The sequence below is a fragment of the Balaenoptera ricei genome, chromosome 1, assembly GCF_028023285.1.
Source record: "Balaenoptera ricei isolate mBalRic1 chromosome 1, mBalRic1.hap2, whole genome shotgun sequence".
Classification (NCBI taxonomy): Eukaryota; Metazoa; Chordata; class Mammalia; order Artiodactyla; family Balaenopteridae; genus Balaenoptera; species Balaenoptera ricei.
The window spans coordinates 24020038-24032755 of record NC_082639.1 but is presented as its reverse complement, the minus strand read 5'-3'; the positions used below and the strand labels follow the sequence as shown (position 1 = coordinate 24032755).

Here is a 12718-nt window from a genome sequence, read left to right as displayed (position 1 = left end):
GCTAGCCACTTTCTTCCCTTTTTTCTCATTTTTATTTTATATACAAGGGGTTGCAAGTTAACTTAGAAATTTAGTCTTTGGGGGCCGGGCCGGGCGTGGGGGCCTGTGGTAGGTGGCGCGGCCGGGCACAGCTGCGGGGCGGAGGTGGCGGAGAGGCCTGCAGCGGCAGGGAACGGCGGAGCGGGGAGCGGGGAGAGGGCGCCGGAGCCGAGCCGAGCCGGAGTGGGTGGCGCAGGCCGGCGTGGCGAGCAGCAACCATGTCGGTGTTCGGGAAGCTGTTCGGGGCTGGAGGGGGTAAAGCCGGCAAGGGCGGCCCGACCCCCCAGGAGGCCATCCAGAGGCTTCGGGACACGGAGGAGATGCTAAGTAAGAAGCAGGAATTCCTGGAGAAGAAGATCGAGCAGGAGCTGACAGCCGCCAAGAAGCACGGCACCAAAAACAAGCGCGCTGCCCTCCAGGCACTGAAGCGCAAGAAGAGGTATGAAAAGCAGCTGGCACAGATCGATGGCACACTGTCAACCATCGAGTTCCAGCGAGAGGCCCTGGAGAATGCTAACACCAACACTGAGGTGCTCAAGAACATGGGCTATGCCGCCAAAGCCATGAAGGCTGCCCACGACAACATGGACATCGATAAAGTTGATGAGTTAATGCAGGACATTGCTGACCAGCAGGAACTTGCAGAAGAGATTTCAACAGCTATTTCAAAACCTGTAGGGTTTGGAGAAGAGTTTGACGAGGATGAGCTCATGGCAGAATTAGAAGAACTAGAACAGGAGGAACTAGACAAGAATTTGCTGGAAATCAGTGGACCAGAAACAGTCCCTCTACCAAATGTTCCCTCTATATCCCTACCATCAAAACCCACCAAGAAGAAGGAAGAGGAAGACGACGACATGAAGGAATTGGAGAGCTGGGCTGGATCCATTTAACTGGTCCAGCGTGGGCTGGGCCCAGACAGACTCTGGTGGCCTGCAAGGCGGGCAGGCACGTGCGTGTGTGGGGCAGGCAGGCCGTGGTGCAGGCAGGTTCCATCGCTCTCGAATCTCCCTGCAAAGCAGTAGGGCTGCATCACTGCTCACTCTGCATAGCATGGTCTGCACCCAGCGGTACGGGTTGGGGGGAGGGGGGTGGGGGGCTGGGAGGTGCCTGCTGTTTATAATGTTGAATTTCTGTAAAATAAACTGTATTTGCAAATCCAACATTGAGCTTCTGGACTACGCTAACTCCACTGCTGAGCCTCAATGGAAAGGGTCGACCGTTTGCAGTTGAAATGATCTGGAAATGCAGCCTCTGTCCTTTTATGTCAGCTGACTTGTCGCACATCTCTTTGTAAGACTTGTATGGTACTGACAGAAGAGTCATTTTTTTAAAGCCATAGGCTTTTCCTTGTCCTTGGTTGTAATAATGCATCTGATTTTGGTTTCCTCAAGAGCTGTATTTCTGTCCATCACGTGTGTACGGGCCCCTGTGTTTCCCACTCTGTCCCACTCCTCTCTCCCGCTCGCCTGGTCTTTTTGGAGTTTGTGACACTGATTTGAAATGGCTGGTGTTCTTTTGAGAGCGTGTGAGATTGTTAGAGTTAAATTCCAGCTATACATTTTTCTAACATAGCTCTAAGGTCCTTGTTGCTGTTTGTGATAACTGAGAGATAACTCATTGGAAACATGTGCATACATTTATATTCAGATGAAGTTATGGTTTGCACCGTCTATTAAATATCTGATTAATTTTCAAAAAAAAAAAAAAAGAAATTTAGTCTTTGGTGACAGAACAGTCAGCGAAGTGTGCCTTAAACAGAGGAGTAAGTTATAGCTACCAATGGACACAGTGCGTCTGGGGACTGTGGGTCTCCTTGTTTTAGAGAAAAAGCTCGTTCACTTATAAGATACATCGCTGCCTCTTGTTGGGTGGAGATATAGAGTTCTTTTGCTGTTGAATGGAAATTAAAAGATGTGTACACGTGTGCTTATGGAAGATGAGTAGCTGAAGATGTGTACCATGCGGGTTTCAGAGTTACTGCATCTCAGCTCCAATTCACTCTTTTTGTTTTTTTTTTTTAATATCTTTGTTGGAGTATAATTGCTTTATAATGTTGTGTTAGTTTCTGTTGTACAACAAAGTGAATCAGCTATAAGTATACATATATCCCCATATCCCCTCCCATGCTCCCTATCCCACCCCTCTAGGTCGTTTGCTGCTTGATTTGTGGGAATGGAAATGGGCATCACTCTGAAGATTTTCCCTTTTCCACTTGGCGTGGTGTTAAACTTTGTCAGTAGGGGGCAGTGGAGACACATCCATCCCAGTTCTGGCGCACACCCTGGCTCAGCAGCCTATCTCAGGGCAGTGGCCTGCCCAGCACCCAGGTCCTATAGGGCACATGGGTGTTTTAGCAGCAAGCAGCCCCGGGACACACGTGGCTTCTCCAGCGCTCACTCGCTGCAGCACAAGCTTCCCCAGCACCCTGCTTCTGCAGCGCAGGCGGCTTCCCCGGGGCCCGACCCTGTAGTGCATGGTGGTCGGGAGCACCCAGTGGCCGGAGGTTTCTCCCAGCAACCTCTGAAGGTGATTTCATAGCAGGTGCGCCCAGCGAGTCACCTCCCTAGAAACAGCTTTTCTTGGCATCCTGAAGAGTGGATTTCTGGCAAGCTCTGGAGGGCAAATTCCAGCATGTTCCACCTATGTGGCATCATCACAGGGACTTCCCTGCCACTTCCCGACAACTCTGCCCTCTCCAACGGGGTCTGGGCTCTTCTTTGGGTGCCTTCTCTCAGTCCCTGAGGTAGTAGCTGTTCTAATATTTGCATTTCTGGATTCGATAGACTGATAGCATTCTCTTCACTTCTTACTAGCTAAGCCCTTGTTACTCTGATCCACTGTTGCAATTAAAATTCTTTGTGTTAAACTTGCCCTGTTCACATTCCTGTGTGGTGTCTGTCTCCTGGAGGGTCCCTCACTGATGTCCCTGGGGTTGGTGGGCAGGCAGAGTGCCCTGTAGGGTGGCCAGAGGGCAGGAAACGCTCAGGGACTTTGAAAGCCAGAGCCTGGTATTCAATCACCCACAGAGCTGGGAAGGAGGAGGAAAGATGCCAGTGAATCAGAGGAGGGGTCATTGGCCCCAGGTCCACCACCAATAGCTGTGTGACCCTGGGCCTGTCACCTCCCGACAGGGCCTCTTTTTCAGGAGTAAACAGCAGCGCGCTCCAGCTCCAGGGCTGCTTTGAAGATGAAGGGAGGAGAGGGGAGGGATGTGGGGCTGCTTTGAACCAGTGCTCAGGGCTTCGGGAGGGGAAGGGGCTGACTTTGACTCCCCCCAGAGTGCACGACCACGCCTCCGTCAGCAGCCTGCTCTCCCCCGTGCGGGGCTTAATCATGGGGCTCAGCCAACCAGGCAGGCCCGGGAATCCCACCCCAGACTCGGGCTGTTAACTCCTTCTGAGTCAGCCTGTCTCGGCAGCGCTGGGCGTGGGTACATGGGGCGTGGCAGGCAGTGCCAACAGGAGCCAGGAGTCGGGGTCTACCCGCTGCTGGGGGTCAGGGTGGGGGCACAATTCCTCTGGGAGACTTGGTTTTCCTAGGTTCTCACTTTACCGCCCTGTCACACATCTCTGTTGAGCCCCTCTTACATGATGGGCACCTGCTGGGGTATTGTGGGGAGTGAAACAGACACGGACGGCCCTGGACGTCCTGGAGGTCAGAGATGAGCAGGGAGGGCAGACGTGGATAAATAACCACCCACAGCATAGAAAACCCACTGGGGACCGTGCAGGGGTGGTGAGAGGGGCAGCAATGGGAGTGAAACCTCAGTTTCCTTGTCTGTAAAATGGGGCCAGCCATGCATCCACCCCAAGGGGAGGGTGTGAGGGTGAAATGCAGTCTCACCTTTAAAGCGCTCAGCACTGTTTATTATTATGGTGGTTATTGTATTTTAAGTTTCTTCATCAGAAGCACACACATCGGTGGGAACTAGTCATCACTAACTTGCTGTGTGACCTGGGAAAGCTGCTTTCTTCTCTGTCCTCGGTTTTCCCATCTGAGCACAGAGGGATATGGGAGCTCCCTGCTCAGACATGGGGTCAGGCTCCAAGTCCATGTCAGGGCCCAGAGCTCCTTCCCAGCCCAGGGCTCCCAGAGGAGGATGAGGTCACAGCAGCCACTGACCAGAGGTCACTGGGCTGAGCAGGAGGGGTGGGCTGGGGAGCATGTCTGGTCTTTTCTGGAAACTCTCATTGTCCTAGGGGTGAAACGGGCTCAGGAGCCATGTCCCCCCTCCTTGTCCCTCTGGCCCCTTTGCAGTCTGCAGCCTCTTCTCAACCCTCTGCCCAGGCTCTGGCTCTGCCAGCTGCAACCTCAGCCTGGCCTCAGGGACTAATTCTAGTTGAAAGTCTCGGGGCTGGCTGGAGAGGCCCTTGGACCATCAAGGTGATGCCCCATTTCACAGAGGTGGAAACTGAGGACCCGGGTCTGGCATGGTGTCCTAACCTCCTCCACAAAGCATGGCACACAGTAGGTGCCTAATAAAGATCTGTAGGGTGTACTGGTGAATTAATGAATGACTGAAGGGGGACCTGTCTGCAGCTGAAACACAGAGCTGGGCCTGGGACTGGGACTCTCCCCTCCCACCCCTCAGGTATCACCAGTACTCTGACGCGGGCAGGGCATCGCACTCGATAGTTTGCAAATCCTTTGGGGTCATCATGTCGTTTTTAGTCTTCTTTTTATCTCAACTCTCAGAACAAGCATCACCGAGCCCATCTTACAGATGAGGAAAGGGAGGCTCCGAGAGGGGAAGGGACTGACCCACTCATGGGGTGGTGGGCTGGGAAGGAGCCTCTGAGAGGGACACCTTTAAGCCTGGGAGGGACATCTGGGCCAGTTGCTTGCCCAACTCTCACCCACCAGGTAGGGAGGGGGCGGGGGAAATTCCTGCAGGAGCCCCTGCTGCTTTCCTGGCTGCTGCACAAACGCTGACTCTGAAGCCTGCAGGAGGCCTCCATTAATTCCCAGCTCTAGCTTTTCCTCCTGCTGCCTGCAGGGCCTGCCCTGGGTGTGTGTGTGGGTGTGTGTGTGTGTGTGTCTGTGTGTATGTATCTAGAGAGATGCAGCAGCAGGCATCTGGCCTCATGAGCTGCCAAACTAGAGGGAAGCAATTCTGGGAGGTGTGTGTGGGTGCATTTAGTGGGGGTCCCAAGGGCCTGCTTACAGGGACAGAGGCGTATTCCTTGGAACAGGGTTGAGTCCCTCAGGCCTCCTGTCAGGGCAGAGAGAGAGTGAGGGGAGGCAATGGGAAGAGCAGGAACTTGGAGGGAGGGAGAACAAGATGACGAGGGCACACACACATGCAGTCACAGGAGTAAGCTGCAGGGAGCTCTGACTGGCTGCCTTGTCCAGGAAGCCTCCCCTGACCTTGCCTTGGGCTGGGCTCCTGGCGCCTTCACTCCACCCTCCCTTCTGACACTGCCTGGACTCCTGGAGCTCCCATCCAGTTGACTGGCTGTGCCTGGACCTGTCCGCAACCTGGATGGGAGGCACCGTGGCATGTCCATCTCCCTCATGGTGGATGGGACTTTGAACACCAATGAAGGGGCTGTCTGTTCACAGAGTGGAAGGTGGAGGCTCAGAGAGTCTGAGTGACCTGCCCAAGGTCACACAGGGCCAAGAGCAGAATCAGGATTCAACCTAGGTTAGGCTGACCCTGAGGTATGGGCTCTGAACTACTCATAGTAACACTCGCTGAACTGAACCACTAAATTAATCACGTGCAAAAGGGAAAGGGCTTCCTCTCAGGGTGGCTGGGAAGGGTCCATCCAGAAACAGGTGGGTTTCTTAGAACCCCAGCATATCAACCCTGTCTTCAATGCCAGCAAACTCCTACTCATCCCTCAGAGCCCAGCTAGCATGTCCACTTCATCACTCTAGTTCCAGGGCCCAGCCTCAGCCTGGCACACAGTGGGCACATGAAGAGTTTGTTATTCCTTCACTCATTCATTCACTCATTCATTCATTCCAAAGTCTACACTGAGCACCCACTACCTTTGGGCCATGTTCTAAGGGCTGCAGCATCAAGCCAGTCAGATAAAGTTCCTCCCCGGAGAATTCTGTTAAACAAACCCACAAATTAGTGTGTAATTATAACTTGTGTTAAGTGCTCTAAAGGAGAGGAAATAGATTTGAGAGAGAACCTTAGGAGGAAGAAACTAATTTAGAATGGCGGACGGTAATCAGAGAAAGTTCTCTGAGGAGGGAGGTTTAGACAAAAAAACATGAAGGAGAAGAATCAACCCAGCCCCCCAGGAAGGGGGTCAGAGGGCTTTTAGAAGCCGCGTCCCCTTAGTCCTCACGGCTGTGAAGGGCGGGGACCTGATCTGAAAGCAGAGGGAAGCACTGAAGTGTTTCCAGCCAGGAAACGATGGGGCAGTATTTTGAGCCGATACCTCTGCAGATGGATGGGCGTGGAAGTGGGGAGACCAGGGGGAACGTGAGGAGGTCCTGGGGGTCACCCAGGAGGGAGGACCGGGTTGAGGTTGGGGGTGGTGGGTGGAGAAGAGGGGAGACACGTCAAATGCAACTGTTGGTTGGATTGACAGGAGTCGCCCACCCTCATCCCTCATGCCCGCAGGAGCACAGGATTGCAAAATGCCAAACCTCGGGATACTCCCCACATCTCTTCCTCTCTTGGCCATGGAACGCCTCCCTGCCCGAGTCCCCGAGGGGCTGGGGATGGGTCAAGAAGGAGCTAGGTGGGGGGATGAGTGGCTGGTGTCCCTGACTCTGCCCTGATGGGGAGGGTGACTTTGGGCAAGACTCTCCTCCCAGACCCGCCCCCTCCACAGGAGAACGGGTGCAAGAGAACAAGGGGGACTGGGTCACGTGACCCCAGCGAGGCCCCCAGAGACCCCGCTCTCCCAGTAGGGCCTCAACTGGGACGAAGGGTTAAAGCCTGAGATGCTCTGACGGTGCTGCTGGGGCCTGTCTGCCCCTCCTCTCCTGTGATTAATTCAGTTTGGTAAGGCGGTATTTACGCTGGAAATTTAATCGTCATTTCTGATGGTAAAGGAATTGAAAAATAAATTGAAAGTGTCAGACGATGCATTAGGGTGGGTGATGGAGTGAAGCGGGGGCCGCCCACCTGCCTTCCCCACTGGGCGATTTACGGGCTCAAGAAATTAGCTGAGTTTCTGTTTCCATAATTGCAGGATCAAGAACCAGCGGTGATGGGGGGAGAGGGTTGGGGGCAAGAGGACGGGGAGGCGAGAGAGGGGAGAGTCCAGCCTGGAGGCGGATGCAGTACGAGGGTCACCCGGCCCGGCCCAGAGAGGGGCACGGGCACATCTGCGATGACGCAGGCTGCTGGGGGCACAGTGAGGCTGGGGTCCAGGCTCCCTCCTCCCACCGCCAGACCAGAGAAGGATATTGATGGGGCCTGGCCTCCCAGGAGAGGGATGCCCTTGGCAGCTCTGCCCCAGGGTCCACTCATCTGGGGAGGCTAGCCTCCACCTCCCCCCAGCTGCCCCTCTGCCTCAGGGAGGGGGGAACCCGCCTATGAGAGGGGCCACCTCACCAATGGTCTCTGTCGGGACAGTGTGAGCTCATGTCTCAGTGAGTTTGCAGGGACCGGGTGTCCTCAGCAGTTCCCGGTTTCTCTCAGAGGGCTCCTGACCAGGGAGGATAGGCTCCCCCAGCTGCCGGCGGGCTTCTAAAGGCAGAGCTATCTCCTCCAGCAAACTAGCGTCTCCTTAGAACAAGCCCGGACGCCTCCACAAAACTGGGGACTCCTTGGGGCAGCCTGTGGACAAGCCTCCCCCCTTGGACATTGCTCTCCAGCCCTCCCACCAGGTTGGTTGGGACCCAGGGTGGGCAGAGTCTGTGGAGGTCCCAGTGGTCAGGACAGCTGTGCCCAGGCTTGGGAGACCTCCAGGCCAGGTAAGAATGATGCGTGGGGATGTCCATGCCAGGAGGACCAGGACCCAAGGGGTTCCAAGAAGACAGGCCCCACAGTGTCCTCCCGCTTGGGAGGGACAAGGTGGGCACAGGACCAGCCCCTGACCCTCAGCCCCCTCCTTCTGCAACAACCTGGAACAGGGAGAGCACAGTGCTGGAGGCAGGAGCTCTGGGCTCTGGTCCAGCTCATTCATTCATTCATTCGTTCAGCAAGTGTCTCCTGAGCACCTACTATGTGCCTGGCACTATGCAGAGCACTGAGGATGCAGCAGGGCACAAAACAGACAAGGTCCCTGCCCCATGGAGCTTGCATGCCTGTGGGGAAGACTGTTAATAAATATACCAATAAACGAATAAGCAAGAACATTTCCTAAAGTATTAAATGCCATGATGGATGATGTGGTACAGAATGCCTGGGGCGGGGTTCTTTCTCCAGGGGTTCTAGGAAGATTTTAAGACTTTAGGCTGGGATCTGTGGATGAGAAGGGCGTCCCAGGCATCATGATGGTGAATACAATGACCTTGGCACCATCTAGGAGTCATCCGAAGGCCAGGGTGGCTGTGCCATGGTACGTGAGAGGGTGTGGGGCAGGGTGAGGCTATGGGAGTGGCTGGAGACAGCTGTCATTTCACACACAACCTCCGAAGCTTATTCTAGGAGCGGCAGAAGCCCCCGGAGGGTTTCAAGCAGGAAAGTGACAAGGCCGTGTATGTTTTTAAAAGGCTGCACTTGCTGCCATGGGTCGTGGAGTGTGGAGGGGCACGAAGGAGTAGGGGACCTGGCAGGAGGCTCTGCAGGTGTCCAGGGGGTGCTGGGGGCCTGGACCAGGGTACAGGCAGTGCAGGCGGACAGAAGCACATGGAACTCAGACACATCCACAGCTCCCAGCCACCTTCACAATACAGTCCAAACTCCTCGTTCTCACATTTAGGACCTACAGGTTAGAGTTACCACTTCCCTTCCGCATCCTCTCTTGAATAGCAGGAAACATCAGCTTGTCCCTGCCTTAAACAAACCTTTCCATTTCCCCACTCAGGCGGCCTAAAGAGCCCAGCTCTGCCACTGATTTGTAGTGTGAGCTGAGGGAGTCCCTTGCCCTCTTCAGGCCTCAGTTTTTTGCCATGAGTGAGATGGGTTGTGGGCTTGACCATCTGAATGCCTCCTTCTGATGCAAACCCCCTGCATTCTTGGAGCTGGGTTGCCGCTCCACTTCCAGCCCGGCCCGGCTGGCCGCATGTCCACCTCCTCCCCGCCCTCTCCTGCCACCTCTGCCCCGAGGAGGAGCAGCCAGCCCAGGTGGGGAAGAAGCTGCCTTGCGGCTGCTGGACGCAGGGTGGCTGCAGGGGCAGGTGAGAGCTAATGAGCGCTGGGGCTGGAAGGGAGCTCAAAGTTGTCCCTTGTTTTGAGAATTTAGGGTGTGGGGCTAAGGACGGGAGGGCAGGGCTCTGAGCCCTGGGCGGAGGGATGTAGGGTCAGTGGGCAGCGCCCAGGCCTGGGGAGAGCTGGCATGGGGTGGGCAAGGAGTAACCAGGACAGCGGCCCTCCCTGAGCTCGTCCCGAATAAGCGCACACATGCTACACCTCGTGTCCAGTAACATGTAAGTGCAAGTGTCCTTATCAGGTTTACTTTCCATCAGAACCCCATCATCGTAATAAACCAGGACCATTCATTCTTGACCAGGCCCTAATCCGTGTCTGCTAACAATGACCTTCATCACACCTCGGCATCAAGAGGGCTTCATCACGATCCTCCTGTTGGAGAGATGAGAACATGGGGAAGGGAAGCAACCGGCTCCAGGTCATGCAGGGGTTGCTGAGGGCAGGATCTGAACCCAGTGCCCTGTGTGTAACCACTGAGCTGCACCGTCTCCTTGTGGATCCCCCTGCCCCCTGGAGTGGGGGGTCCTTGTCCTTGTTTGACAGGTGAGGAGGCCAAGGCTAAGAGGAGGGGAGGGGGCTTCCCTGGTGGCGCAGTGGTTGAGAATCTGCCTGCCAATGCAGGGGACACGGGTTCGAGCCCTGGTCTGGGAAGATCCCACATGCCGCAGAGCAGCTGGGCCCGTGAGCCACAATTACTGAGCCTGCGCGTTTGGAGCCTGTGCTCTGCGACAGGAGAGGCTGCGACAGTGAGAGGCCCGCGCCCCGCGATGAAGAGTGGCCCCCACTTGCCACAACTAAAGAAAGCCCTCGCACAGAAACGAAGACCCAACACAACCATAAATAAAATAAATAAATAAAATTAAAAAAAAAAAAAAAAGAGGAGGGGAGGGACCCCTCCAAGGTCACACTGGAAAGTCCTGTGGTGGAATCTGCACCCTGATGGGGAGGGGTGCCTGCCCTCCTCGTGTTCTCTCCACCACCCTGACATTTAGAGAGAGGGGGGCTCATGGGCTCACCCCAGGACCCCGAGTGAGTAGTCAGTGGAGGGACTGTGGGAGAGAAGTGGGCCCTGTTCCCCGACAGACCCAGGCTCATGCCACTCGGGCCTGTGGCCCTGGGCCAGTCACTCAGCTGCTGGGAGCCTCAGTTTCCTCCTCCTCCCTCTAAAATGGGGCAGTGGCAGTTTGTTTGGAGGCTGGGAGCTGAGGCCGGCACAGGTGTTTAGCACATAGTAGGTGCTCAAGAATGGCTGTGCCTTCCCATTCCCCTTGGGGCTGAAGCTCCTGCAGGCTGGGCTCTAGCACTGGGGCCTGATGGTCCCCTCTGTGGGGTCCTAAGCTCCCTCTGGGGGGCACTGGGCGCGGGAGAAGAGGCTGGATTGAGTCTCCCTGCAGCCTCAGGGGAGCTCCTCCACGGCCCACCCATCACACAAGAGGGAGGCCCCAAGGCCTGCTTAGGACCCTCCACAGTGAATTCTCACCCCACAGGGTCCCAAGATGGTACCACTGGGGCAGCCTGGTGCCTGCCCAGGCTGTGGCCCATCAACCATCCCTGGAGGATTGGCGGGTCTCTGTGGAGGGCCCAGTTCCAGAGGCCCAACAGTGGGGCCTGCTGCCTGGAACTCAGGACCTGAGTCCTCATCACTCACGGTCCTGCCTTGTCACCCGTGTGGTCACCATATGGTCCGCCATCCTGCTGCCCTGGGGTGGACGGATACTAACTAACCTTCCCTGAGCACTCACCCTGCGCTGCCCTAAGTACACAGCCCATCACTCAATTCTCACAGCAAACCATCTTATGCCGGAGGAATAGTCACTGTGTGTAATTTGCCAGTGAGAAAAAAGGCTCCAAGAAGCGAAATAAACAACCAGGAAGCAGGGACTTTCTGGGCCTCCAGGGCCCCTGCCATTATTCTCAGGGGCAGATCTGTACCTGTAGCCCATCGCTCACTCCCCAGTACCCTCACTCCATCATCTGTCACCCATCCCCACCTCCTGTGCCCTGCCCCTGATGAGGCCCTGCCTGCCTCCTGTCCCCCTCTCCCCAACCGCTGCACATGCACACGCGCCATTGTGCACACACAAACTCATGCAGCCTCATGTGCACACATGCACGCACGTGTGCCCCTCACCCCCAGGTGTGTGTCTGCAGCCACATTTGCCCCACAGCCTCCTTTCTGTAAGAACATCCTTGTAACTCTTGTTTCCAGGTGTGCTATGAAATTCACCATCAGTTTTAAAGCTGAGAGAAGAGATGGGCAAAGAGGAGCCAAATCTCATTTTAATTATCTGTGGCAGGTCCCAATTTTTCAGGTGATAATTATAATAATTAAAAATTCTGTTATCAGCTCTGATGGGGGAAGTCACTGCCCATGCAGCCGGCTTTGGGGCCATGAGAAGGCAGTGTTCTGATAACGAGACTCAGCTCCCAACCTCCCTGCTCCAACTCTGTCCCAAGGTGATTCTGCTGGATAAAGATTCTGGATCTGGAGGGGGATGACAGCGACCTCAGAAAGAGGAAGCCAAGGGCTACCCATCTGGGGGGACGCACATGACCAGGTGGCCTTCACCTGTATAGCCTATGAGCCCTTGTGTGGGCCTGAGGAGACAAGGGGACCCAGGAGGGCTCAGCCACCATGAGTGGAGGCTTGCCCTGGGACCTGACGTCCCCGCACTAGGAGGTGACCTCACTGTGTGTCACCCACGCACTCTGCATCGCCTCGGCTCTCGGCCACTTGCAAACGCCTTCCCCGCCAGCTCCTTGCTGCAGCCACCCAGCAGCCCCCCACGATGGAAGCACCGAGAGAGCAGAGGCCTGGTCTCCACTGTCCATCTCTGTGTCCTCAGTGTCCAGACCAGGGCCTGGCACACAGGAAGCTCCCAAGAAATGTTTGTCTAAGGACTACGAGAGTGTGTAAATAATGAGGACACATCCATGAGGTAGGCATTCTCATCCCCATTTAAAAGGGGAGGAGCCTGAGGCTCAGAGAGGTGAAGCGCTTGCCCAAAATCACACAGCAGGGGGAGGGGGCGGGGATTAGGAAGGGGAGGGTCAGTGGTAGGGCTGGGAGAGCAGCATGGATCTTGGGGAGAAACGGCCAGAGCGGTTCTGTCTTTAGACAGTAAATCACATGTTTTACAAGCCTCCAGCCATTCCTGGGGCCAGCATGTGTGAGGCCCCAGTGATGGTGACCTTGGGGGAGAAGAGGAAGGAGGGAGGAAGGGAGCAGACTCATTGCAGAAAGGCCCCACCTCCTCCAATCAGCTGAGCCCTCAGGGGCGGGGACACCAGGGCCAGTCCAATCAGCAGGAGGCTGGGAGCAAAGGCAGGTGGAGCAGAGCCAGGCCCTGCCCTGGGTGGTCAGGATGGACCTTCCTGACTGGCTTTTCCCTC

At 55.7% G+C, this 12718-nt stretch overlaps 1 protein-coding gene across 1 annotated transcript; it reads left to right on the top strand.

Annotated features, from left to right (window-relative positions):
- The first annotated feature begins 225 nt into the window (after positions 1–225).
- Positions 226–1274, top strand: LOC132348649 (charged multivesicular body protein 4b). The gene has a single exon (XM_059896392.1). It carries the CDS (start codon positions 258–260, stop codon positions 930–932), a length of 675 nt encoding a protein of 224 aa, XP_059752375.1. The 5' UTR covers positions 226–257; the 3' UTR covers positions 933–1274.
- Positions 1275–12718: the final 11444 nt, after the last annotated feature.